The 22,828-nt window shown below is 40.3% G+C and overlaps 1 protein-coding gene across 4 annotated transcripts in view; it reads left to right on the top strand.

Annotated features, from left to right (window-relative positions):
- The first annotated feature begins 178 nt into the window (after nt 1-178).
- Nucleotides 179-22,828, top strand: part of elmod1 (ELMO/CED-12 domain containing 1) — a 57,741-nt gene continuing 35,091 nt past the window's right edge. Inside the window, exons 1-13 of one of the 4 annotated variants that reach the window (XM_047379245.1) lie at nt 253-332; nt 553-619; nt 723-794; nt 4,538-4,683; nt 6,080-6,108; nt 6,215-6,312; nt 6,457-6,586; nt 7,737-7,870; nt 7,994-8,062; nt 8,385-8,405; nt 10,935-10,985; nt 12,313-12,446; nt 13,507-19,136. In XM_047379245.1, the coding sequence (XP_047235201.1) occupies nt 778-794; nt 4,538-4,683; nt 6,080-6,108; nt 6,215-6,312; nt 6,457-6,586; nt 7,737-7,870; nt 7,994-8,062; nt 8,385-8,405; nt 10,935-10,985; nt 12,313-12,446; nt 13,507-13,682 (1,005 nt within the window). In that variant the 5' untranslated portion in view covers nt 253-332; nt 553-619; nt 723-777 and the 3' untranslated portion in view covers nt 13,683-19,136. Of the gene's footprint in view, nt 333-552; nt 620-722; nt 795-4,537; nt 4,684-6,079; nt 6,109-6,214; nt 6,313-6,456; nt 6,587-7,736; nt 7,871-7,993; nt 8,063-8,384; nt 8,406-10,934; nt 10,986-12,312; nt 12,447-13,506; nt 19,137-22,828 lie in introns of those variants that run through there. The other 3 variants (XM_047379244.1, XM_047379248.1, XM_047379246.1) reach the window with 3 other exon arrangements.

Here is a 22,828-nt window from a genome sequence, read left to right as displayed (position 1 = left end):
CGAATGGTGTGTGGGTGGAACGGGGCAGAAGGTGAAGATGTTCAAGAGATGTGAATATTTCTGCAATGCTTGGTGACTAGTTGGACAAAAGCATGCACACGAAGTTGTTTCTCCAACCAATCCATCCATGTGTCCAACAAGTGCAGAGAAATTAGAACTTAGACTGAACAATGACGTCTGCGGTCAAAAATATTAGACAAAATGCTGCACGGGCTTGCCATACATGATTCGGTGGGCGTCATCATGGAGGACCAGCAGAGACTGTAGCTGGGAAACAAAAAGCTGCACCGCCGCAGAATCACTCAGCTGCACCGCCTCGTTTTATCTGAAAGGTAAGAAAGTGATCCGTCTTATTTCAACATGCGAAGCGTCTGCAGCCAATGTTGAATTATTGCGCCTGTTTGTTGCTGCTGCGGATTATTTAGCGTCTGCGCTTAGCTAATCAGACCCAAGTAGTAATAACCGCTCGGTTTTACGGGATTACTCCTGCATGAAGGAGGATGCAGACCATCTGAAAGGCTTGTTGAATGTGTTGGTTTCTGGTTTTTGGAGATGCTCTTCCAGATAGAGGCGGTGCACTCTGCAGGCATCCTGGGATCAGGCTCGGTGCAGCAGCGGGGTGAGCTGCGCGTCATCCCGTCAGCACCAAGGACAGCTCCGGCTATTCGGGCCTGAAACCACAGAACCTGAATAACCAACAGCAGAATCTGCTCTGTCTCCAGGTCATCACTGAACCGAACCAGCTCAGGAGACAACTGAGGGGCAACAGCGGCCAAGATGAAGCATTTCCTCAGGTAAGAATCAAGATGGAGTCAGAGCTTCAAAACATGACGGTATTTAAAGCTTCTCTGGGTTCAACCAAAGCTTTCCCACTTTTCCCATCAAAGCTGTTCCCAGTCGGTGCTTCTGTGTGTAACTGAGTGGCTGTGGTGAGCTGAAACTGGGAGGCTCTTTATAATGAAGTACATATAAGTGCTCTCCAGGGGTGTTTCTATTAAAAGCTCAGCATGTTCCTCATTTATCTGTAAAACACCGAGGTTTGTTGGTCAAACTGGTGGCAGCACACATCTCAGCTCATTCGACTGCACCAACCTTGGTGTGCAAATATTAATGTTACATTCAAACATTCACATCCATCTAAAAATATGAATAGAATTAAGTAAACACATTTATTTCATCACATTAATGTCGTCTAAAGTAGGATATCGGTCTGTTACGTCATCATACCAGTCATAGAGCTGTAGCAGGTTAAAGAAGCAAGTACTGAAATGCAGCTCACCTTTCACATTGTAATCATTTAGGTGTGTTTCTATGGCCGCCATCTTGGTTCCAACAGCTGGATTATTATTTTTTGCAGCCTGTTAGAGCCCTAACATCAAAGGTTGTTTTTATTTATTCTTTTATTTAAATTTTTGAGCAGCAGGTTGGAATGTCAAAAGTTTTCATTGATGTGGTATAAAAATACTCCAAATTCCTTCCATCCATCCGTCCGTCCGTCCGACCGTCCATCCATCCATCCATCTGCTCTAGGATGGAACAGCAACAGCGATAACTGCAGCTTTGAGTGAATAGTTAAGCAAAATCTATTCAAGAGTTTGGTGGAGCTTCATGAACAGTGAACTGAGGCTGGAGTCAGTGCATCAAGATCCACCACACACAGATGAATCCAACACATGGGCTACAAGCATCTTACCTGAGCTAAAGAGGAAGAGAACCAGGGTGTTGCTCAGTGCTCCAAAGACCTCTTTTCAGATAAAAGTAAAGTCTGCATTTCATTTCCAGATTTCCATTCTGGCTACATATTTGTTTAATAAAAATTGAGACTTTTTGAATATATAATGTGTGTTTTGTACAGCTGAAGTTAGATTTAAGAACCTGGTAAAGACCAGATCAGTTAACACCCTAAAATAGGGGTAACCTGAAAGGTATAAACTCCTCTTCTATCTTACTGTTGCAGCAGGCTGTGCTGCATTGCTAACGCTAACTTAAACTTAAACAGAAACGGTGAGAATTCAGATGTGTTTTCTTTTTTTTATTTCTATCCTTTTTTATTACAATTAAATAAATTATGAAACATCCCAGGACATTTAAAGCTGTGTCACCTGGACGTCTTTAAGTTGCTTCTTTTCTAACCTACTGTTGCAGCTAGCTCTGCTGCAGTGTTAATGCTAAATGTTCATAAATAGTAAATAGGAAAGAAGTCATTCTCAAATTTTTCTCCAATTACAATCCTAACACTTAACAACGTTTTATAATCTCTGCTTATTGTGTTACTGCTAAGTTTGTTGTTCTGTCTTTTAGCCACAATGGCTTGCACTAATGATCTCAACCGGTGCGTCATTACCTGGTTCTAACTGTAAAGAACCAGAACAACTAGGCTTTCTGCAGATAATGTTAGAGCAGAGGGTGTACTTTCTTTTTACCATGACTAAAGCTGGAATCTTGATTTTACAAAATTGGTAAAAAAAAAAACCAAAACATGAAAAAAATGGTAAAGACAACATTTCATCTCATCCTTCCTAAATTCATGACTGCAGGTTGACGTAATAATTTTGTGCGCTGCTGTAGAATCGTAAAGGTTAGAAACATCTTCGTTTCATCTTTGAATCGCTTGAACTGCTTGATGCTATAGGAACCAAATCTTTTCACTTCCCTTTTTTGCTCAGTGTTTCATTGCTTGAAGGTTAAGAAAATGACAAAGTGTCTGTTTGAGCTGTTTAACATGCAGGTCTCCTCCTCAGGCTCAGACACAGGATTAACCCTTCTGGACCGTATTTATGTTTTTATTGCTGACACAGACTGTGATCCTTCGGCATCGCAGAGATTTATTTCAGCAGGGATGTGTCAGCAGCTCACACTGCTTATGCAGAAGGAGGTTTTCTCTGTTATTTATAAATGCAGATGTGTGTTTTCTCAGCTTTGCTGCTGTATTAGGATGGGAGTAAAACTAGTAAAAAGCAAACGAAGGCCATATTCAGCACTCATTGCTGAGGGAAGTAAGTGAAGGCTGCAGATCATTTAGGCCCTGCAGGCTGGGTCACACTGCACCGTTTTCTCCCTTTTCATGCTGAGCATCTGTTTCAGAAATAACCCAGTGATCTGCTGCTGGATGAGAGCCGTGTCGTTTAGGGAAAGAAGCAGAATCCAGAGCTCCCACCTGCTGTTTTTTCACCCCTTGTTGTGTTTGCTAACATTGAGCTCTATGCCTGCTTACTTTCACTCTGCCGTAATTATTAACATTTGTTTAAATAAACTTCGGCGAAGAAGATAAAAAACATTTTCAAAAAAATCAAAAATGTAATTCAGTTCGACTTCTTTATTCAGTTACAAAGACTTTCAACAGATCCAGGTCACACTCAGTGATACTGAACCCAGTTCGGTCCAAATCTAGTTCAACTCAATCCAAACCAACTATAGTTAGAATCAGATCAGATTTGGTTCAGTCCAAACTAAAATATAACACAAAGTCATATAATGCCAGCTGGTAAAAAGTTACCTGCCAGCATCGAGCCGTTGACTCTGCTCTCATCAAGCATGTGGCGACAGTGGAAAGGAAGCACTTTGTTTTAACAGGAAGGAACCTCCAGAAGAACCAGGCTGAGTGTGACGGACCATCTGCTCTGACCAGCGGTAGGTTGAGAGGACAGGAAGGAGACACTCAAAAAAACACAGAAACTGGAGTCTTCTTATAGGAAGGAGAAACAAAGTTAATGTTGGCGACACCTTTATGATTGACTCCGTCAAGGAAGAGTCACGGCTGAACACAGAACTAATTAAGTGTCTTTTATATAAAGAGAACAAATACATGAAGAAATATTTAATAACTTATTCAGAACTGTGAGGAGATCCTTCCAAACATTTTACAGGAATTAACATCAAACTAGTTTTTCATTCTGAGGTTTTCACAAAAACTGAAGAGCAAGAAGTTTGTATTTTTACAGTTAAAGTCTTATAATGTAGAGGTAGAAGAAGAGCAGAAAGGGATCACCAAACACTAGTTTATTCTTCTCTACCAATGACAGGGTTCCTACAAATTCTTCATTTCAAAAGTTTAAACTTCAACTCATTTGAGTTCAAAACATTCACTGAGTTGAGTTTCATTATAATATTATTCATTAAATAACTCGGTGCTGAAGCTTTCCTTTGGTTCAGCAGTGAAGTAAACGTAGATCTGTTAATCTGGATTGGATCTAGAATGTGGACTGGATTATCCAGGATTAACCACAGAGTTTGAAACAAACTGAAGCCACTTCAGGAACCTTTGGTCCGGTTATGACCCAGAAGTAAAAAGATTTACAGGCTGAAACAAACTGAAATGTTTATCTGTTTGTGATTCAAAAAACAAAAAAAAAACAAAAAAAACAAATTACACCTCAGTCTGTTATGTGGCAAATGAAAAGATTATCATCTAAATATGGATTCATTTAGTTTCCACAAAATCCACAAATTACCTTTTAAACATTTTCCTCCCTGTTCAGACAGGAAGAAATCAAAAGAAATTCCAGATCTTTCTTTGTTCTTGTTTTCTCCTCTGCAGAGTGGTGACCCAGTTCTTTGTGTTCCTCTACTGTAAATGTCTGTGGCGGGGCCTGAAGTTTGTCGTCAGAAGGTTTACGGGCCGCTGCGAGCTGCAGCGAATCTGCTACAACAACAAGCCCGGAGCTCGCAGGACTCTGAAGATAGGTAGGCTGTTGGACCTTCGTGCTGCCTGACTCTTTAACTTTGGATAGTTTACATGAACACAACCACACCTGCAGTGAAAGGTCCCCCACATGTTCAGAACTGTTTCTAAGTCGTATTTAACTTGTTTTGACTGTTTTGCTGCAGATGCTTAACACAACAGCTGAAGAGGAAAGATTAGATGTTTGGGGACATTTTCCTGCTGCTGGATTTGTGGTTAAATGTTTTCAGTTCATCAAAAAAACTTTAAAATCAGACAAAGATGACCTGAGAAAATACAAAACAATATTTTTAAATAACGATTCAATTTATTAAAGGAAAAAAGCTCCAAAACAGCCTGTTCCTGTGTGTCAGAACGTAAACGTCCTTCTGGGTAAATCCCAAATTTACTTCACTTTTAAAAAGCTCAATTCAGTTTCTTAAGCCAAACACGGGCCTGCTCACTGCCGGACCTGTAGAATCACATAAATAGAACCTGTCTGGCAACATGAAGTAGGCTAATGGATCTCAAGAAGCAAAACATTATGACTTGATCTAAGGCAATTCTGGAACGGATGAGAAAGGTCAACAAACCCTGACTGACCTACCAAAATTAGTAAAGAGCCCATCCATGACCCTTCAGGAGGTCCCAGAAGAACCCAAAACATCTAAAGCTCTGCAGGCCTCACTGCCTCAGTTAAGGTCAGAGTTTATAATGCAACAATAAGAAAAAGAGACTGGGCAAAAATTGTTTCCATAGGAGAATTCCAAGACCAGAACCACTGCTGACCCAAAAGAACGCAAAGGCCCATCTTATATTTACGAAAAATATCTTGATGGAACCATGAATTCTGCTTTCCAGCAGAAAGTCCTCAAGGAGAAGATCTGACCTTCAGTTTGTGGCTTTAAGCTCAGACTTTCTTAGGCTATGAAGCAGGACAATGATGTTAAGGTCATTATTCAGTCATAAGAAAGAGACTGGTTCTAAAAAGAACCACTGCTGATCCAAAAGAACACAAAGGGCCCTCTCAAATTGACCAAAAATCATCTTGATTCTCCAGACTTTTGGGATAATATTTTTTGGACTAACAAGACAAAAGTGGACATTTTTGGAAGGTGCGCGTCCCGTTACATCCGGTGTAAACAGCATTTCACAAACAGAACATCATAACTACAGTCAGACACGGCGGTGGTGGTATGATGGTCTGGGCTGCTTTACCTTAAGCTCGAGCACAGTTGAGTGACTCAGGAAAACAATGATCTGAAACACAGCAGCAGGTTCACCTGTGAGTAGCTCAAAAACACAAACAGAAGTTTATTAGGTTTACACCATGCCAGCTGGGAAAAACAGCTAAATAATAATGCTAAATGTTTTTTGGCATTCCCATCATTCTAACACTCTGCAGCATTTTTCTTGCAGAGTCTTCCATGCGTTACTCCAAGTATGAGGTACGTGTCTTCAGTCCGGAAACATGTCGGATAAATAAATGCACCATCATTCAGTTTTACTGCTCTTGCCTTTCCTTCATGCCCGCTGTCTTGTTGTCCATCCCAGCTGCTGCAGTCGGCCCTCGGCGTCCATCCTGACAAAGTGGAGAAGACCATTGATGACATCATGGCCTTGAAGAAGATCAACCTGGACACCAACCCACAGTAGGACTCCTCGCTGCTGCACACGTCACCCTTTACTTTTGCATCCTTTTAGTTTGCATGTTGTAGTAAATCTGGGGTTAGTGGAGGATTGTCCCTGCAGTGGGGCCATAGACATTCTCACCAGCCGTCTCTATGTGTCTCCAGGCTGGGCATCTCTCTGCAGGCCAGCCTGCTGCAGATTGTGGGCTACAGGAGTTTGATGGCAGCGGTGGAGAAGCTTCGCCGGGAACCTTATGACTGTGAAAACGCTGAGCATGAGAACATGCTGATGAAGGTACGGGAACCTGTAAATTATTACCCAAATTATTTCTATTTGGTTAATGCCAGAATATTTAAGGTTACATAAACTAAGATTAGATGACTGTGCCTTGAAACTATTGGGGAAAGCCCAGATGGTAATGGTGATGTCATGACTTTATAAGCTTCTGATATAAGGTAAATGTCTGAACTGCTTCCTTGTGTGACATCATGGAAACATGAATAAATCAGTCAGGATAACAGGAAGAGAATCATAGACCTCCACCAGCCTGATTTGTTCTTCGGTCCAATTCCCACATACCTGAAGGTCAGGTCACGTTTGTCTGTTCAAACAATTTTATGCAAGAATAAATAGCATGGGAATGTCGATCCATTATACGGTTCAGGAAGGAGACAGGTTCTGTGTCCCAGAGATGGATGGGTTCTGGTTTGAAGTGTGTGGATTAACTCCAGAGCAAAATCCAAAGACCTCATGAAGATTCTGCTGAAGCTGGTAGGACACAGTCTTTATTCCCAGTGAAACGAGTCCACTCAAGGAGGAAGAAGCTAGATTATAGTTTGCAAATGAAATCATGGACAAAGAAGCTAATTTTTGGAAACATGTACTGTCGTCTAAAATTAGGGCAGAATTAGGTCTTCTAAAAGGACAATGTCCCTCAACCTGCCACCAAATTGGCTTCAAAGTGGCTTAAGGACAACAGAGTCAATATTTTGGAGCAGCCATCACAGAGTCCTGATCTCAATCACTGAGAAAATCTGTTGGCGGAGCTGAAAAGGTGTGTGTGAGCAAAGAGGCCTACAAACCTGGCCTACAAATCTCCAGCAAGCTATGGTGAGAACCCCAGAAACCCAGAACATTTGATTCAAGTCAGACAGTTTAAAGGTGATCAGACCGAATACTGCAGAGATGGATGGAAACATCTGAACTGGACGATAGAAACAAAGAGATCTCGCTAATTATTCTGGCATTTAGCAGAAACAATGTTGGTGATCCTGATGGACCTAAACCAGGACAAGTTTAGCTTGATTTAACATCAGAGGCGGGGCGTTTAGAGTGTTCGGTTGGCTGAGTTTATTATAAAGAAACTTTTGCACTTCATTATGATTTTACCATGATTTACCTGTTTTATGCTACAATACTGTGAGCTGTGCTATGTGTGTTGTAGCTGTGGAAGGAGCTGCGTCCTGACACCCCCCTGACCGGACGCATCTCCAAGCAGTGGTGTGAAATTGGTTTCCAAGGCAACGATCCCAAGACTGATTTCAGAGGGATGGGCCTGCTGGGCCTGCAGAACCTGCTGTAAGCTCAGAACCTGGAAAACTAACAAGACAAAACATGCAAACGTATGATTTCCTTGTTCAGTTTGCCAGTTGGAGAAGAAGCTCACCTTAATATTTGCTTTGCTAAATTATCTTTCTGCAGGTATTTTGCAGAACATGATAAGCCCACAGCTCTGCAGATGCTCCAGGATTCTCTGCAACCAAAGCACAAGTAAGTTGGCATGAAGTTTAACTGACCAAACTGAGGGGAATCTGCCTCGTGTTTCGGTGGAATGACTAGTTAAAGAGCAGCTTGTGTATCTCCTATGCTTCAAACACCACCGTCCCACATTTCTCCACCTGATTAGCTTCACTCCTACAGCTCCATGTCATCCACTGCCTCACTGCTTTCTGACTGCTTTTGCTTTTATTGTTTGGCTTCTGCGTATCAGTGAGCTGTCTCATTTGTTAAATGAAGATTCTTCTGTTTTGTTTGCTCTTCACCTTCATTTCTGCCCGCTCCCCTTCTTTCTGTCCATCCTGTGAAACTGTAGGAGCACTCACAGAAAACCCAGGTACTAACCTCCACTTTCATTCACTTGCTTTTCTATGCATTCATAAATGTTTAATTGATTAGTTCCTTTAGCCTCACGTTTCATGTGTTTAAAGCTAAACTGTACTTACTTAAAGACCTCAACTTTAGAAAAAGTAAGCTCAAAAAGTATTTACCCCCCAACAGGTTTCTTTTGTTTTTGCTTTCTGACACATTAAAATGATTCAGATCATCAAACAAATGTTAATATCAGATAAAGATAACCTTAGTAAACACAAATAGCAGTTTTCAAATAATTTCATTTATTAAAGGTACAAATCAATTCGAACCAAACTGGCCCTATAGCAAAAGGTAATTACACCCTTTGGTAACAACTGCCATCAAGTGTTTGTTATAACTGGTAATGAGTCTTTAACGCCACTGTGAAGAAATGTGGACCCACTCTGCTTTGCAGAATTGTTTTAATTCAGACACATTGGAGGGTTTTCTAGCATGAATGGCCTGTTTAAGGTCATGCCACAGCACCTTTATCAGATTTAAGTGTGGACTTTTACTAGGCCACCTTAAAACCTTCCTATGTCTTTTTTTACCCATTCAGTGGTGGACTTGCTGGTGATCATTGTCCTGCTTCATAGCGGTGAGTCTGAGCTTAAGGTCACAAACTGATGCTCAGACATTCTCCCTCAGGATTTCCTGCTAGAGAAATGTTTTTGGTAAATATCAGACGGCTCTTTGTGTTCTTTTGGGTCAGCAGTGGTTCTGGCCTTTGAACTCACCCATGGAGTCAATTTTTGCCCAGTCTCCCTTTCTTTTCGTTGAATCATAACCTCTGACCTTAGCTTTGGCAGTGAGGCCTGCGGAGCTTTATTATTTTTTTAACATGTCCTGTCGCAGTGTTTCAGGCATACCATATAGAGCAGATGGTTGCTGACATGTGCCAGGACAGTTTTGCTCTACAGAAAGGATATCTCAAGACCTTCAACCATTTTGATTAATCATGTTCTGTTGTGTGGGTATGTGTTCGTCTTGAGTGGGTGTGTGTGAGTTTGTCACCTGGAAGCATACAGTACGTAAGTGTGGCGGGAACGGTAGAAGGCCTGCAATCCACAGCACCTAAAAGCAGCAAAGGCATGTAGACCTGACTCTGGAAGGCAGCAGCAGTCCCAGGCAGCCAGACATAAAGCCTCACCCAGCCATAGACCCAGCACAGAAGTAGGTCCCTAGCAATACACAGGAGCAGCAGTAGCTTCCAGGCCAAAGACTCACAGAGTTGAAGCAGGGAACAGAACCCTTCCAAGCCAGCCAGACCCGCCCGCTGTGCAGGCCGGGCCCCGGAACCTGTCCCTCCGGCTGCACAGGGCTTGTACCAACCCATGGCAGCAAGACCGCCTGGCACCAAGCAGGGGAGACCCCCAGAACCCCTCACAGGTCAGGCAGGCACCAGCTCTGCAGCAGCCCATGGTGCCGTCAGAGACCCCCGTGTCATTCCCACATCCTAGTCCCTGCTGAACCAGCACAGTCTCTATGGTCTGAGCCCCCCCCCCACTCCGTAGAGTTTGTATGTGTGTCTATGGTAATGTGAAGCATTGTGAATGCAGATGTGCATGTCTGAAGTGCATTAAAATTGGGGTTGTGGCTGGGGTGCACAGGACCCCAATTCTTGGTGATAGCGGAGTTTCCTCCACAGCAAGCCTAAATCCCTGAGTGTCTCTAGCGTGTTAAAATTGAGGTGCAGGACAGGGCCCAAGGCACAAGGACTACTGCTGTGTGATGTTGTATATGTGAGAGAAAGGGGTAGGCACCGAGGCACCAGAATGAGCCAGCTCCCCAATTGGTCCTCTTCTTGTCACAAAACAGTCCACACTAGCCCAGCACTGACAGAGGCCAGGGACCCCTCAGAGATCCCCACTGAACCTATGAGGTTCTCTGGCGTCCTAAAGCCTTGGAAATGGCTTTGTTAGCCCTTCCAGACTCATAGATTTCAGTGACTTTGTTTCTCATCTGTTGTTCTATGAATTCCTTCAGATTGTGGCTTTTTGGGATATTTTAGTCTTCTTCATGTTGTCAGAGAGGTTCTGTTTAAGTAAGTGCTTGATTGTACAGATCTGGCAGTAGTCAGGAAGGGTGGGACTGAACTTATCTTTTTAAAACCCGCGGTTATTCACGCTTTATTTAATAAGGGGGGTAATTACTTTTCCACATAGGGCCAGATTGGTTTGAAAGTTTTTTTTTCACCAATAAATAAAATCATCATTTGAAAGCTGTTTTATATTTACTGAGGTTTATATTTGTTTGACTTTTATGATGAAAACACAGAAACCAGCAACTGCTCCAAATGGGACCTTCATGTGATGTAGCTCAGTTAATCTGATTAGTTACAGCATTCAGAGAAAAACTGATAAAAAAGCTGCGCTGCCAGGTTAAGGTTTCAGCTAGAAATTCAGTTTTACATCATTTGAAATATTTAATGAAGCTGCTGATAGGATCTGTATCTGTGTGATGCTCTGAGTGTTGCTTCCTGGTCCGTGACTCATGCCTGTGTTCTTCACAGTGAGCTAAACAAACCTGACTGGGAGCAGAAGAACCCTGACAAAGCTATCGGGTAAGTGTCCTGTGTTGGCTCTGTGCTGCTGTCCAGGTGAACGTGAGGCCAATAAAAACATGCCGGTAGTGGTAATCAGTTAGTATATATTATATTTATATAAAATATAAAATCCTTTCCGATTTAAGGTAACAATTCTTTGTGTTGGCATGCATTTTTCCATCTGTTTAAAGGGATAGTTCAGGTTTTTGTCGTGGTGTTCTGTGGAGAGGTTACGAGCCGTTAGTATCTTACCTACAGCAGACCTGTAGGTTTTTCACCATAATTTTCCAACTCAACAGGTTCAAGCTAGCTGAGTTTTTTTTTTTACTGCTTAAAAATATTTTAACTGTTTAGGAAGATTTAAAATGTCAATGACAATAAGAACTGATACAGCCTGGACCTTCGACGATCGTACAGGTTAGTTTCTGACACTTACAGGAACGTAACCTGGAAGTTCTGGAAAGTCGACTTTAAGGTCAGGGAAAATAGCCTGAAGATTTCACTGATCTTCTGAACATAACCCATGTTCTTTAAGAATAAGAAGTGTGCTCCAGGTCAGTAATCTATAAACCCAGAAGGGATATAGACCAACACAACGTATTGCATTACTGTGAAGACAACAAAATATGAAACATGGTTTTCAAATGTTCTCACTGGGAAATATGCTCCAAGGCAGTGAAAAGGTCCACAGTCTCTCTGGAAGAGCTGCAGAAATCAACAGCTGAGGAGTAAGAATAGTGCAACTGTAGACAGATTCCTTTGGGAAAGAGTGGGAAGAAGAAACTCATTGTTGAAAGGAAGCCAGGTACAGTTTTCTACAAGCCATGTAGAAAGACCCAGTAAACATGAAGAGGAAGGTGGTCGGATCACAGGAGACCAGAACTGAACCTTTTGGCCAACAAAGAAAACATTATGTGTGGAGAAACGCTAACACTGTACATCACCCTGGACTCACCATCCCCAGCATGGTGAAGCATGGTGGTGGCAGCATCATGTACAGACTGCACTGTGCACAGCGGACTAGAACATTAGTATTTATCTCATTATTAAACGGAGTCATTTAGTGACAGTGGAGGAGCCCTGCTCTGTTCATACAGAAGCCTTCTGGTTTCTCCTCAGTCTAGTTTCATTGTCATAAAAATCTGAAACATTTATTTTTTATTTCACCAGGTAAAAAAACCTCATTAAAAATACAATCCTTTCTCCAAGAGGGACCTTCAATCTGCTCCTAAATAATGATTCATACTAAATAATGGTCAATGAGAAACCAAAATGTTTCGTTTGGTGAAACAAAGCAAACGAATCCTCCACCCTGACTCTCCTGTGTCTCTGCGCCTCCCTGCAGATATTCTTTTGCCATCGTGGGCATCAACATCACAGACCTGGCGTACTCTCTGCTGGTGAGCGGCGCTCTGAAGACCCACCTGTACAACGTGGCCCCAGAGATGCCCAGCCTGCAGCACTTCCAGCAGACCTTCTGTGAGTAGTTAGTCGGCATATTCAGCACACGGTTCCTGCAGTCAGATGTGTCTTTGTTCTGTTTTCTGTCCAGAGTTTTTATTTTAACAATTAAAGTTTGGAAAGTTTTTGCTACAAAAACACAATAAAAAAATTAAATTTTAACAGATGAGGGCAGAAAATTAAAAGAATAAAACTTTTTTGCTGAGTAAGAAGTCCTCCTTTCTGCTCATAATTGCAATAATTAAGTTGGTAATCTATTAGCAAATAATTAAGGACCTGCTTTTAGCGAAAGGAATTAAGAAATTAGCAGAGTTTGTTAAAACTATAGGTTGTTTGAAAACCACCAGCAGTATTTTAATTTGATGGATCTTTTCTTCATTGAATAATCTCCAATTAGGAGGAAAAAAATGACAAAATCAAATCTTTTCAAATTTACTGGGACTGAATATGATCTGAAAAAAGAGTGGAGAAGCAGCCAAAATCCAAAGGTACAACCTTCAGGGATGCAGCAACATGGGACCGTCAGAATCATCTGTCCATCTATCATGTATACCGCTTATCCATGCAGGGTCACGGGGGCGCTGGTACCTATCTCCAGTCATTGAGCGAGAGGCGGGGTACACCTGGACAGGTCTGCAGCCCGTCGCAAGGCAATGCAGAGACACACAAGACAGACAACCAGGCACGCCTAAAGGCAGCTTAGAGAGACCATTTAACCTAACAGTCATGTTTCTAGACTGTGGGAGGAAGCCAGAGTACCCGGAGAGAACCCACGCATGGACATGGAGAACACGTCCATGCGTGGCAGAAAGACCCCAGGTTGGGATTTGAATCCAGGACCTTTTGTTGCAAGGCAACAATGCTTCTAACTTCACCACAATGCAGCCAGAAATCTGATTTTCTTTTTAAAAATTGGCACACATTTCACACTCAGGATGACCAGGAAAATAGATTGAGCTGAAATAAACTTTTATTCCACAGAAAATGTGAATGGATTAATTCATGTTATCTATCCATCCTTCCATCCTTCCAGTCATACCATTCCAGGTCACCATATATACAATCCTTTCTGTGGTAGGTTACCTGATGCAGGAATTCCACCGCTTCTGGATCGAGGAGGACCCCAGTGACATCATGGAGTTCAACCGGGTGCGCTCCAAGTTCCACCGGAGGATCCTGCGGCAGCTGAAGAACCCCGACATGGCTTTGTGTCCCCACTTCGCCGCCTCTGACCTCCACCTGGTCAACATGTAATCTCCTACAGCCCCCGCCCCTAGGAGATCTTCAGTAGGTGTTTGGTAGGCAGGTGAAAGGTCACACTCATGTAGATGGTTCTCTGAACTGCTGGACATACCTGAGGAGAAGCTTTTCCTCCTCTCCTCAGCACAACTCTTTCCAGCTAACATCATGTTGCACCACTGCCAACAGCTCACTATACGCTCAGTATTCAACCTGCTTCTGATCTTCCCTCAAGGCCTTCACCACACTAATCTGGATATTTTCTCAACCTGATATTTCCATCCACATGAAAACAAATACTAACAAAAACACTAAAATAATCTTTCTGGACCAGTAGGTGGCGATAATACTGACATCAAGAACAATTAAAAATATTACAAAGGAAATTGATTCTGAGAGTAACTCGTTATTCTGTTATTTGACTTCTATCTATCTAGAGAGTTTGGACTCTATATAGAGTCCAAACCCTTCCACATTCAGACAAAACAATAAATAAATGTACACATTTTCTCTAAATAATAAACTTTTTCATCCTGTGGCTGAAATTTAAAGGTAATGTGTCAGAAAACATAAATTGATACGTAAAACATGAATTTATTTCTTCCTTTTTTAAATAAAATTGCTGAAATAATATTAAGATGCTGAAAAAAAACTATTATTTATGTTTTAAGAGCCAAAACTGTCAGATTCCTGCTAAATATGATGTCATTTTCATGTATTTGTGCCAAACTGATTGAAGCAAACATTTTAATCTAAAGTGTCATTAAACGTTGGAGCCGCTGTTCAGGCTGCGTGCCGACAATAAGACCCCTTCAGAGGCCAAGTTCAGTTTGTTTTTTTAAAAGTACAGGAAAAAGTTCCCACCAGAACCGCAATCATACCGCCGCAGCTCCTCTGTGACCCAGTTCTTCTAACCGCCGACACGACATCTCTGAGGCAGACGAGGGATGGAGTTTAATTTAGAATGGTAAAAAAGTCACTAAGGCTGTGGTATTAACAATAAAACCATGAGTAACACACATCAGGTATGATATCTGTACATTAAGCAGTGTGTGATTATGCAGCACACCTGGTGAGGTCTCCAGGTGTTCATCAGATCTAAGAAAGGCTGAAAAACCTTCAGTTTTTGACCAAACGTTTTGCAACTTCTGCCAAATGTCTGTGGATAATTTTCTAGATGTATTTTCAGCAGAAATGCTCACAGGAGGTTCATACGTGTCATGATTGTATCGTAGCTGCTGGTTACCTTTTGTTTTCATTTATAAATTAAACACTGACAGTAAATTAAACAGAAATATAGAATCTTTATCTGCATGTTGATGTTATTACAGCAATACCAGAACTTAAATGATTAAATTAATTCATACGGAAACTAGTGAAGCTGTCTTTGAGATTTCGCTTTATGCTCTCTGACATTTTTACATCATCCTAAAAATGTTTGCTCTAATTTTAAGCTCACTCCACTTTTCAAGCAGGCTGTTTTACTCGGTCTAGGCCTAGATGGAAAATATGGGTCTAAATTAAGACTGTGTATTCACATTAAACAGGGTCTACATTTGGCCTCCACGTTAAAATCAGATCTATTGTTTAGTGGGTCATTAGTCCTGGACTCTAACTGTGTGGCTCATCTAGAAAAGGTCAATCTCAGCTAAAACATTTCAACTTCTAATAAATGTTTAAAACACACTAAAGAACCTTTAGACCACAGAAATACAGATTTTAGCCCAGAATGTATCTGGTCCATCTCAACATGTTTTTGGAAGTGAAAAACGCCCACTGGGGAAGTTGTAGCAATGTCATTTTTTCCAGAGCTTGGAGAACATGGAGCTTTTATCCTTCACAGGTATCTTTGAAAACCTTTCTAAAGTCTTAATTCTTCTCACCTAAACCCAGTTTGCATGTGGTGGAGAAGTGCAAACCGCAGAAAGTACCTGTTAGTGTGGACATGGCCTTACGTCGATCCTAGAAACCAATTATTTCCATAAAGCAGTGGGGCATTTACACAGCCAAGGGTCAAAGGTCAAACAGGCTCAATGAGAGCCAGATTTGGACTTCCTCCACAGTCATATACACTGCCTCCTACCTGCAGCTTCAGACCACCAGCATTGAAGACGACCATAGCGATTGTAGCTGTGCTTCACGAGGCTGCATCACACCATCACTTTTCCTTGTCGCTTTAAAACATCATGACGATTGTTTTACCGCCGTTTCACCTCATTTTCTGATTTTATTAACAAACCAAATTTAGTTTCTTGACCAAAACTGTCTTTAAGATGACAACATACTGATCACCTGGCAGGAATAGAATTTAGTATTTAGACAGTTTCAGAATTTAGGACGTATTTAGCTGTAAGGGAGAAGTTACTTGTGGTTAAACCAACTTAATGAGCTGCTTCACCTTTTATCTTTGTCTGTATTATTAAAACTGCCATAGATTGTAATTTACATCTTCTGTACACTTGAACACTGGAGTCTTCTTACCAAAAACACTCAGCAGCAGTTAGTTTGTAGCTCAATATCAAGTAAAAAAAAACGCTAAGTGGTGTTAAAATATTTCAGTATGAAAGCCTGAAAATCTTTCTCTTGAACTAAATATCTCGAGTGCTTTATTTTCACATTTCAACTAAACTGTACACTAAATATTGTGTTTGCACATTTTTTCTTGACAGGCTTGCAGGACTTTTAAGGTTCTGTTAGGAATGTTGTTCACCTGCTTTCATTCATGATTGTTTGACTGAATGTGACTCTGTGTCTATTGCTGTATCAGCCAAAGCAATAATTCACATTCATTTCTCTGCACATTTCTTTAATGCACCATGCGTGCCTGACTGTTTTTTGTTTTCTGTGTTGGAGCTGGCGTCCAGATCAAGCTGCCAGATGGGACAAATATCGCTGTGCAGCTCACAAAAAGCTCAAAGCTTAATCGGCAAACTTTTTCTACTTGTTCTCACTAGTCTTTAGCTTCCTGAGATATTTTATGAAGGGTAAAAATGTTAAAGTTATTAAAGATTTCTCAAATTCCTGGAAAACCAGTTTTCATTGGAGAGTCGGAAAATCTGTCCAGGCTGTAATATTTTCTAATTGTTTAAGCAAATACGACTTTATAAACTTTTAATCAGGCAGTTATTAAGATACTAAAAGTTAATTATTTATTGCAGTGGTCCATGGCCCATTGCTTGAATGTTCTGTATGAAAGAAATGTTGGAAACTGAAGGCATTAGAAGAAACCAGGAAAATATAAAACTAGTGAAGAAAAATCTCAAAATAAATAATCGGTTGAAGTTATTTTCTACATTTTTTCTTTCTCTTCATTTTCCTTCAGTTAGTGACTCTGGATGAACCAGAAACTTCCATATAAACGTTGAGTGCTGAACGACTGGGTCTGACTGGACCTGAATGGTCCAGAATGGTCCTGATTGGTCTTGATTGGTTTGGACTGGTTCTAAATGGACCTAACTGGTCCTAAAGGGACCAGTTCAGAGGCAGATTTTTGCCTTCTAAAACAGAAAACTCCAATCTTCTAGAATTAGTTGTTCTTCGCCCAAATATTTTCAATTTAAACCTTTTAAAACGCTCTGTTTCATTCTCCTGGTTATTTACATGAAGGTCTGTAGTTCAACACGGACAGTAATGTTAGGCATGTTGTAAATATCAGGTGTAATCTGGTAAGGAAACTTTCAGGTACAGAAAGTAATGTTGTGTAAAAAAACACAAAACAATATATTAAACAGTTAAATTGGTACAATATAATTTATTTTGACACATTTTATGTTTTCTTCCTTTTGATTGGTTCTCTGGACCAACTTGGTCCTTAATCTAAGTAAAGATAAACTGATGGATGAATTTAATGGCAGTCTGTAGGTTTCGAAACGTTCAAAAAATGTTTTAAAATAAACGTTCAGAATTATAAAAATGACTTTTCTCAGATGTTTTATTTGGTTTTATGCAAGTCTTTTTGTATAAACTGTTATACTGCTGTCACTTTATAATAAGATCCATATTTACACAAAAGTTATTTACAAGACTGTTGTTCAGTATTTCTTACAAGTAATGCTGCTGCAAATTTCACCTTATAAAACATTTTAATCTGCTCCCATTGGTTATTAAATACCGACAGACCTCCATGTAAATCTCATTTCATGGTCCGACTTGAGTAAAAGAGTTTTAAATGTGCATAAACCGATTTTAAAGGCATGGGTTTCATTCACTGGTGTTTTGTGGAGTTGTGAGCAGTCACTATATTACTTGCAGTAGAAACCAGCAGTTTTCACAGGAGAGTCGAGCAAACAGTTAGTCAGGTCAGATGGAGGTCCAAAGCAGATCTCTCAAAAGAATGAACATTGTGGTCTATGTTCTGGTAAAAGAAAGAGATGTGATGGAAAATATAACATGTTAGGTGTAACCATCAGATATCAAAGTAAAATTCACCAACAACTTCTAGCTTTGAGTTTTTCATTAAAGGATAACTTGGGATTTACTGACAGGAGTATCTGGAGTTGTTAGCTGTCAGTATGTTACCTGCAGTAGATGATGTTTAACTTGACTCTCCTGTGAAAAACTAATATGTTTCTCCAAACTGAGGCTCTTTAGTTGTTGACATCTCCAGAAAACCTTAAGAAAATCTAAATTCAATCCTTAAATTCTCTTATTACCGGGTGTCCCCTTAATTAGTTTAATTAGCTGTGCTTAGTGAAAACTTGAGGTCCCATCTTGATTGTTTTTACAGATTTGTAAATTGTAGTTGAGTTTCTCCTTCACAATAAGAAAGGCATTTTACTCAGAATAAAGAGCTTGGAAAGAGTCCGACTTAGAAAACATCATTTAATGTATGAAAAGGAGCAGTTTGATTCTTATCTCAGCTCTAAGTTGCACATTTAGTTGTCACTGAGTGATTAAAGCCCACAGGTGATGCACCTTTTTTCACATATGTGTTTTTGCTTTGCTTTGACATCCATCAACATGGTGCGAAAAGCTCAGACAAATGTTCTTATCATTAAACTAAAATGTACAGTATCAAGATTTCCTGCCATGCTTGCACTGTTGATTGTGTTTAATAGAGTTGAGACTTTAGTTGCTTTTAAGTGAACTTTGGAGCTTCTAGTCAGTATTAAACAGCCGCTTAATTCACTGAATGCTAGCACTGGTTTGATCTCATTCTTGCTGTTATCTTTGCTTTTCAACGTTTAGCTTTGCACTTCTCTAAAATAAAACTGCTGTTTTGTTGGGTATTAATCTAGTAATCTGTGGTGTTAGAGCCATTGAGTTTCACAATAATCTAGATGAGTTTAGGCTACAGCTACTGTGTGTTCTGCTTTAAACCTGCCTGCAGGGATTCAATCTGCATGGATATGTTCATTCTCACTGCTCTGTATGCTTCAGTAAAGTGCTGTAAAAATATTGTAACTGTAGGTTTAATTTGTCTGTGCTGTACTTTTAGAAACCTTAATAAAAAGTAAATGTTAGGTAAAATAGGCTCTGTTTTTATTCTCATCGCCTTTCTGCATTGGTTGGAAGTTCTTTGGTTCCAGTTGCTGTCATACATCCCATAATATTGTTAGTTGATGTAGGATCAGATCAGCTATACTTTAAAGTGCCTCTCAGCTATTGTTTTAAACAATTATGAACATACAATAATGTATGAATTTAATGCATATCTAGAATTTTGATGGTGTTGGAAACGTTTATGTTAAAAATAATTTTCCCCTCGTTGAGAGCTGGATGTCAGTCACTGTCAGATAAGTCACGGGCGCAGCTGTTAGTACTATTGCCTTGCAGCAAGAAGGTCCTGGGTTTGAATCCCAGCCAATGGTTTTTCTGCATGTTCTTTCCGTGCATGCGCGGGTCCTCTCTGGGTACACCTGCTTCCTCCCACAATCCGACAACATGACTGCTAGGTTAATTAATCTCTCTAAATTGCAATTTAGGTATGAGTGTGTGTGTGTGCATGCTCCTCTGTCTCTGGTTCGCCCGGGTGGGGCTGGCCTCTTCCACAAAGGTCATGTTCAATTCAGTTTATTTATATAGCGCCAATTCACAACACATGTCGTCTCAAGGCTCTTCACAACAGTCAGGTTCATACATTCCAATTAATCCTAACCATTGAACAGTGCAGTCGGATTCAGATTTTTATTCAAATTGTATAAAAAGATTTTCTATTTAAGGAAACCCAGCAGATTGCATCCAGTCAGTGACTTGCAGCATTCACTCCTCCTGGATGAGCATGTAGAGACAGTGGAGAGTCACTGGTGTTGACTTTGCAGCAATCCCTCATACTGAGCATGCATGTAGCGACAGTGGAGAGGAAAAACTCCCTTTTAACAGGAAGAAACCAGAACCAGAACCAGGCTCAGTGTGAGCGGCCATCTGCCACGACCGACTGGAGGTTTGAGACAGAGCAGACACACAAAGAGAACAAAGAAGCACTGATCCAGGAGTCCTTTCTATGGGAAAGAAAAGTAAATGTTAATGGATGTAGCTCCTTTAGTCGTTTCATCTAGAAAGAAAGAACAGATAAACTCTGAGCCAGTTTTCAAGGTTAGAGTCTGAAAGAGATCACATAGAGTTAGTTACAGTAAAAGCTCAGTTAATCACCATGTCTAGGAGAGAGAAAGGGTTAAACACTAAAAGACAGGGCTGTGTGGATCATCTGTAGAAGGTGAGCATTAAGTTGTTGCCACTGAAAGCTTGGACTTTGCCCCTCTCCAGATAGGTGTCACAGGTAGACACAGAGTCAGGCCAGGTGTAGTTTCTAGGATGAGAAAACAGAGAGAACAAAGTTAAAAGCTGAAATAACAGCAAATAATGCAAAATTGGAGAGTAGTGTGAGAATGTAGCGAAGAGGGTGAAAGTAGTCATTATGTCCTCCAGCAGCCTAAACCTATAGCAGCATAACTACAGAGATAGCTCAGGATAAACTAAGCCACTCTAACTATAAGCTTTATCAAATAGGAAAGTTTTAAGCCTAACCTTAAAAGTAGACAGGGTGTCTGCCTCACGGACTAAAACTGGGAGCTGGTTCCACAGGAGAGGAGCCTGATAACTAAAGGATCTGCCTCCCATTCTACTTCTAAAGACTCTAGGAACCACCAGTAAACCTGCAGTCTGAGAACGAAGTGCTCTGTTAGGAACATATGGAACAATCAGATCTCTGATGTATGATGGAGCTAGATCATTAAGAGCTTTATATGTGAGGAGGAGGATTTTAAATTCTAGTCGGGATTTAACAGGGAGCCAATGAAGGGAAGCTAAAATAGGAGAAATATGATCTCTCTTTTTAATTTTCATCAGAACTCTTGCTGCAGCATTCTGAATCAGCTGAAGGTTTTTAACTGCATTTTGTGGACATCCTAATAGTAACGAATTACAACAGTTCAGCCTTGAAGTAACAAATGCATGGACTAGTTTTTCAGCGTCACTCCTAGATAGGATATTTCTAATTTTGGCAATGTTCCGGAGGTGAAAGAAGGAAATCCTAGAAACCTGTTTAATATGGGATTTAAATGACATATCCTGGTCAAAAATAACACCAAGGTTTTTTACTTTATTACCGGAGGTCAATTTAATGCCATCCAGGTTAAGTGATTGACTAAGCAGTTTCTTTTTTAAAGACTCCGGTCCAAAGACGACAACTTCTGTCTTGTGTGAATTTAGAAGCAGAAAATTTAAAGTCATCCAAGTTTTTATATCTTCAAGACATGCTTGTAGTCTATCTAACTGGTTGGGCTCATCAGGATTTATGGATAAGTAAAGCTGAGTATCATCAGCGTAACAGTGAAAGTTTAATCTATGCTGCCTGATAATTTGACCTATTGGAAGCATATATATAGTAAAGAGAATTGGCCCAAGTACTGAGCCCTGTGGTACTCCACAATTAACCCTGGAGTTTAAAGATGATTTATCATTTACATGAACAAACTGGAATCTGTCAGACAAATAAGATTTAAACCAGCCTAGTGCTGTTCCCCTGATCCCTACAGGATATTCCAGCCTTTTTAAGAGAATATTGTGATCGACTGTATCAAATGCAGCGCTGAGATCTAACAGAACCAGAACAGACACAAGTCCATTATATGAGACCATAAGAATATCATTAGGGACTTTCAGCAGAGCTGTTTCAGTGCTATGATGAGCTCTGAAGCCTGACTGAAACTCTTCAAACAGGTCATTGATGTGTAAATGCTCACATTTGATTAGCAACTATTTTCTCAAGAATTTTAGATAAGAATGGAATAGGTCTGTTTCTGTTTTACAGGCTGATACTGAGGTACTTGGTATATTTTCTTTTGTATTATTCTTAATGTTGAATAATTTTTTTGCTTGGTTTCACTGGACAATTTTTGCTCAAAGTAGTGTCAAGAATAATAACTTCCTTCTCATGAAATTGACATCATATGTTCTACCAGCAAAAAAACAACGCTGACTTTTTAGGTTAATTGTTGTGTTTAATGTGTTTTATCTGAATCTTTCTTTGTTTACCATGTTTGAATTTCTGTGACCAGCAGAGGGCAGTAAACTCCCATACAACTGAATATTGATATAGCTGTAAGTAAAATGATAGGAAACTGAGAGGAAGGAAAATGCATGGTGAAAAAAGGTTTAAACACTCAGAAGGTATAAGAATCGTGTTTTTAGGCAGAATCATCATCTAGTGTCTGATCATTTTATAATTTTCCAAAAGCTCATGGAAATGTTATTTTTATGTTAACACCAATATTTTAGCTTCATAAACTGTTTCCAATCACCTATCAATGTTGAAACCTACTTTTTAAAAATTAAAACTTTTCCTTTTTTTATTTTGCATGGGGGAATTTGGTTGCAGCAAGAAGGTCCTGGGTTTGAATCCAGGTCTGTGTTCTTTTCTGCATGAGGTTTACATGTTCTCGTTGTACATTAGGGCAACTGTGCCTCAGTGGGAAGAATAGTCATCCTGCAATCTGAAAGTTGTAGGTTCAATTCCAGCTTCCTCCTACCTCCTTTCAATGGGCAAGCAGCTGACTTCAAGCTGCCTACTGATCTGTGTATCAGTGTTTGAATGTGTGCATGTATATGAGTGCGATTGGGTCAATGTGTCTGTAGTGTAAAGCGCTATGAGTGGTCAGCATAACTAAAAAGTTCAGTCCAGTTACCATTTATGCATGTGTGGGTTCTCTAACTTTCTCCCA

The sequence above is a fragment of the Girardinichthys multiradiatus genome, chromosome 11 (genome assembly GCF_021462225.1).
Source record: "Girardinichthys multiradiatus isolate DD_20200921_A chromosome 11, DD_fGirMul_XY1, whole genome shotgun sequence".
Classification (NCBI taxonomy): domain Eukaryota; kingdom Metazoa; phylum Chordata; class Actinopteri; order Cyprinodontiformes; family Goodeidae; genus Girardinichthys; species Girardinichthys multiradiatus.
Note: the sequence above shows the minus strand (reverse complement) of the source record. Positions and strands in the feature narration are given on the sequence as shown.